The 3273-nt window shown below is 41.9% G+C and overlaps 1 protein-coding gene across 1 annotated transcript; it reads left to right on the plus strand.

Moving 5' to 3' along the window:
* Positions 1-255: 255 nt before the first annotated feature.
* LOC121374392 lies at positions 256-2077 on the plus strand. Its single transcript, XM_041501492.1, has 2 exons — positions 256-341; positions 1558-2077. Exons 1-2 carry the CDS (start codon positions 256-258, stop codon positions 2075-2077), a joined length of 606 nt encoding a protein of 201 aa, XP_041357426.1.
* The last annotated feature ends 1196 nt before the right edge of the window (positions 2078-3273 follow it).

Here is a 3273-nt window from a genome sequence, read left to right on the forward strand (position 1 = left end):
TTGTGCATTCCTGTCAGCTCGTTGCGGATTCGCACCGGTTCGTATTGCTTTCCTGGTGCGATTCGATACGATGAAATAAGGTGTGCAACGATAACATACAAATCAATAAGAATTGACACGGTGTAGACACGATATACAACGATGCAGTAGGAATGTGTGGACCGAACTAACACGAACCAGTGAGAATAGCAACGAATTGATAGGAATGCACAACGATGAGACACAAACCAATAAGAACGGACACGAATTGACACGATGTACAGCAATGCAGTAAGGACAAGGTTGAATGCAGAACGATTTAGTACGATTCAGAACGATGTAGAACGATTCAATCAGAACTGGTACGAATTGGTATATATTGAGGGTGAAATCCTGCGTGTTTCATTACCTGACAAAGTTTTGAGCAGTGGACATCTGTACTCATGAGCAGCTATGGCGCTACTTACTCCTGTTCAGAGATTACACCTCATGAATGGTCTCTTGATGGTCCAACAACAGCATGCTGCTAACACCCTAACTGTGGTCCATTTGCTCCATGTGCGACGTCGGGCATGCCGGAAACAGCGTAGGAGATATTGGGTCCGAGAATGGCTAATCAGGAGACCACTGTATGGCATTGTCACGGGGATCCTATAATACCCGTAACTGAATAAAACACGATTATCCAAATATCTCTCCTAACTGTATATCTATTAGATATCTCTGTATCGGGCAGTCTATAGCCGAGTGGCTCGGCTCTAGGTATGATCAGAGATAAGATCTTATATAAAGTATATAATATATGGCACGTTTAGTTCACTAGAAAACACAACAAAACACAATACACTTTGGAATCTGTATTAACACTACGCTGACAAATGTACTTGCCGCAGTAGTTAATTAACAACAACAATATAATAACAACCCAGAACTAATCACTTAATTAGTTAATCTCTAGGTGTCTAGTTTACACAATATTCTAATCACTTCACCGTGACACAACACCCACACGTGTTATAATTGAGAACGCTTCCAGGGGAACTTAATTAATAAAGGAATTACAACTCTATTCCTAACTGGTTAGTTTTTAATTAACCTTTAACTACTCATTCAGTAACCTTGTAATACAGAATTAATACTGGTACCTATCACAATAAAGACAATAACCTACAGTTTACCTAGGTCCTCTAGGATGACAGGCTAAGCTTTATATTACCAAATACTCGTATAAAATATTAGACAGTGAAGCCTACAATTTACTTCGTCAGATTACCGGAAACACTATCTAAATAATATTGGTATAATACAGTATTAAAATATTTAAAGTCACATCAATCACATCAAGGTTATACAACAGAGCAGAAAGATATATTTACCAGTCCAGATGGACAAACGTTCCCCGGGAGCCTTCCTGTGTTTCTCCTCGATATATCTAAAATCCTATCTATTTATTTAAAAATCTGAGAGACAGCGAATCTCGCCTGGGGGCACAACGCGGCACCTCACCTATCATGTGAATTTGCCCCAACTCCCAGAGACGGTATTTTTTTCTTAGATGGTCAGACTTACTGTCGCCAGTTCGCCAGAGCTGTTGCAGAGAATCGGTGATCGCATCACGAAGCTGAACACCTGGTTTAGGAAACCTCTGGAACCTGGTCTGACGCTGTCCATCGTACTCCGCTACTATGCTGCAGGGGACAGCTACCACTCCCTCATGTACAGCTTCAGAGTGGCTCATAAAACCATCTCGAAGATTGTGTTTGAGGTGAGCAGTGCCATTGTGGCAAAGTTGGCAGTGGAGGTCATCTCCTGCCCAACGACACCTCAGGAGTGGCAGACGATTGCAGATTTGTTTGCAGCGAAATGGCAGTTTTTCCACGCCCTGGGCGCCCTTGATGGCAAACACGTGCACATCCGATGTCCGGCCAAGGGGGGATCATTGTACTACAGTTACAAGGGCTTTCACTCTATCATTATGATGGCCCTTGTCGATGCGGAGTACAAGTTCATGTGGATCGACATCGGGACGGCCGGCTCCCACTCCGATGCCCAAGTCTTCAACCACAGCGAGCTGAAGGACGCCATCGATATAGATTGAGGGGCGGGGCCTTGTTGCGCTTGATGGGTGGCATATCATTGCCCGTCTGAGTCTCCTGCTGTGGGGATCTTTCCACCGGGTCAGTAGGCAGATCACCTTCTTCTTCGCTGGCGGTGACTTGTGGAGGTGGGCTAGCTTTCCGGGTGGGTGGGGCCTTGGCCTTCGCCTTGTCGCGCCCAGCAGGACCCCCGTGGCCCTTCCTAATTATGGAACCTCTTGGCATGATCTCTTCCCTCTAGCAGAACTGCAGATGTACTGAGGATCGCTGTGAATGCTGGCGATATTTATACAATCGTGACCCACCGTACTAGTGCCTATTGGATCTCACTGTTTCGTATTGGTTCGTACTGGTTTGTACTGGTTCCTACTAATTCTCATCGTGTTCGCATCGCATCTCATCGCATCCTTATTTATTCTCCGTCATCATCGTATTGCGTTGTACTGCATCGTAATGCTATCACATTGCATCCTACCAGTTCGTGTTCAGTGGTTATTGATTCGCACATATCATCGTACCGCATCATATTAATTCTGTCTTGAGGTCCAAGTTCAAGTTCAAGTTCTTTATTGCGTTAAGTTTTCCAACTTTATCAGCATTATAACAATGAAATACAATATTATGTACAATAGTACGGAACAATGGTGGAGAATGACTTACAGAAATACATACACATATACCGATAAAACAATCCATCTATATCTATATATAAACAATCGGCAATATGGGTTACACAAATATAGATATATTAAGTTGTTTGTAGTAATAGCATATCCCTCATTTTGTTCGCCTGTATTAAGTATTTGCCAAGGTTATTTATCTCCTTATTGTTTGTACTTAACAATAGCTGTATTAGTTTAAAAACACTGGGGTTCTTGGAGTAGTATTACTTAATAAATCTATTTCTTGGTAGAACCAATGCGGACACCGAATTTTTTTAACAAAATATCGCCACCATTTACAGGCGAATCCATTTTTCTTTATTCGTATTGATTCCCCAAACTATTCGCCACAGTGGGACTGGGGCTTTAGATGTTCATATTCTTGTTTGTGCTCTGTTTTCTGTCTTTTTTATACAATTAATTATATCTTTAATGCTACAATCTGAAGAATATTCTTCTTCTTTAATCATTTAGAATAGATGGTTCACATTAGATCCTTTCTTCTATATGGCGTATACCACTAAATCAAATCCCAT

The sequence above is a fragment of the Gigantopelta aegis genome, chromosome 6 (assembly GCF_016097555.1).
Source record: "Gigantopelta aegis isolate Gae_Host chromosome 6, Gae_host_genome, whole genome shotgun sequence".
Lineage (NCBI taxonomy): Eukaryota > Metazoa > Mollusca > Gastropoda > Neomphalida > Peltospiridae > Gigantopelta > Gigantopelta aegis.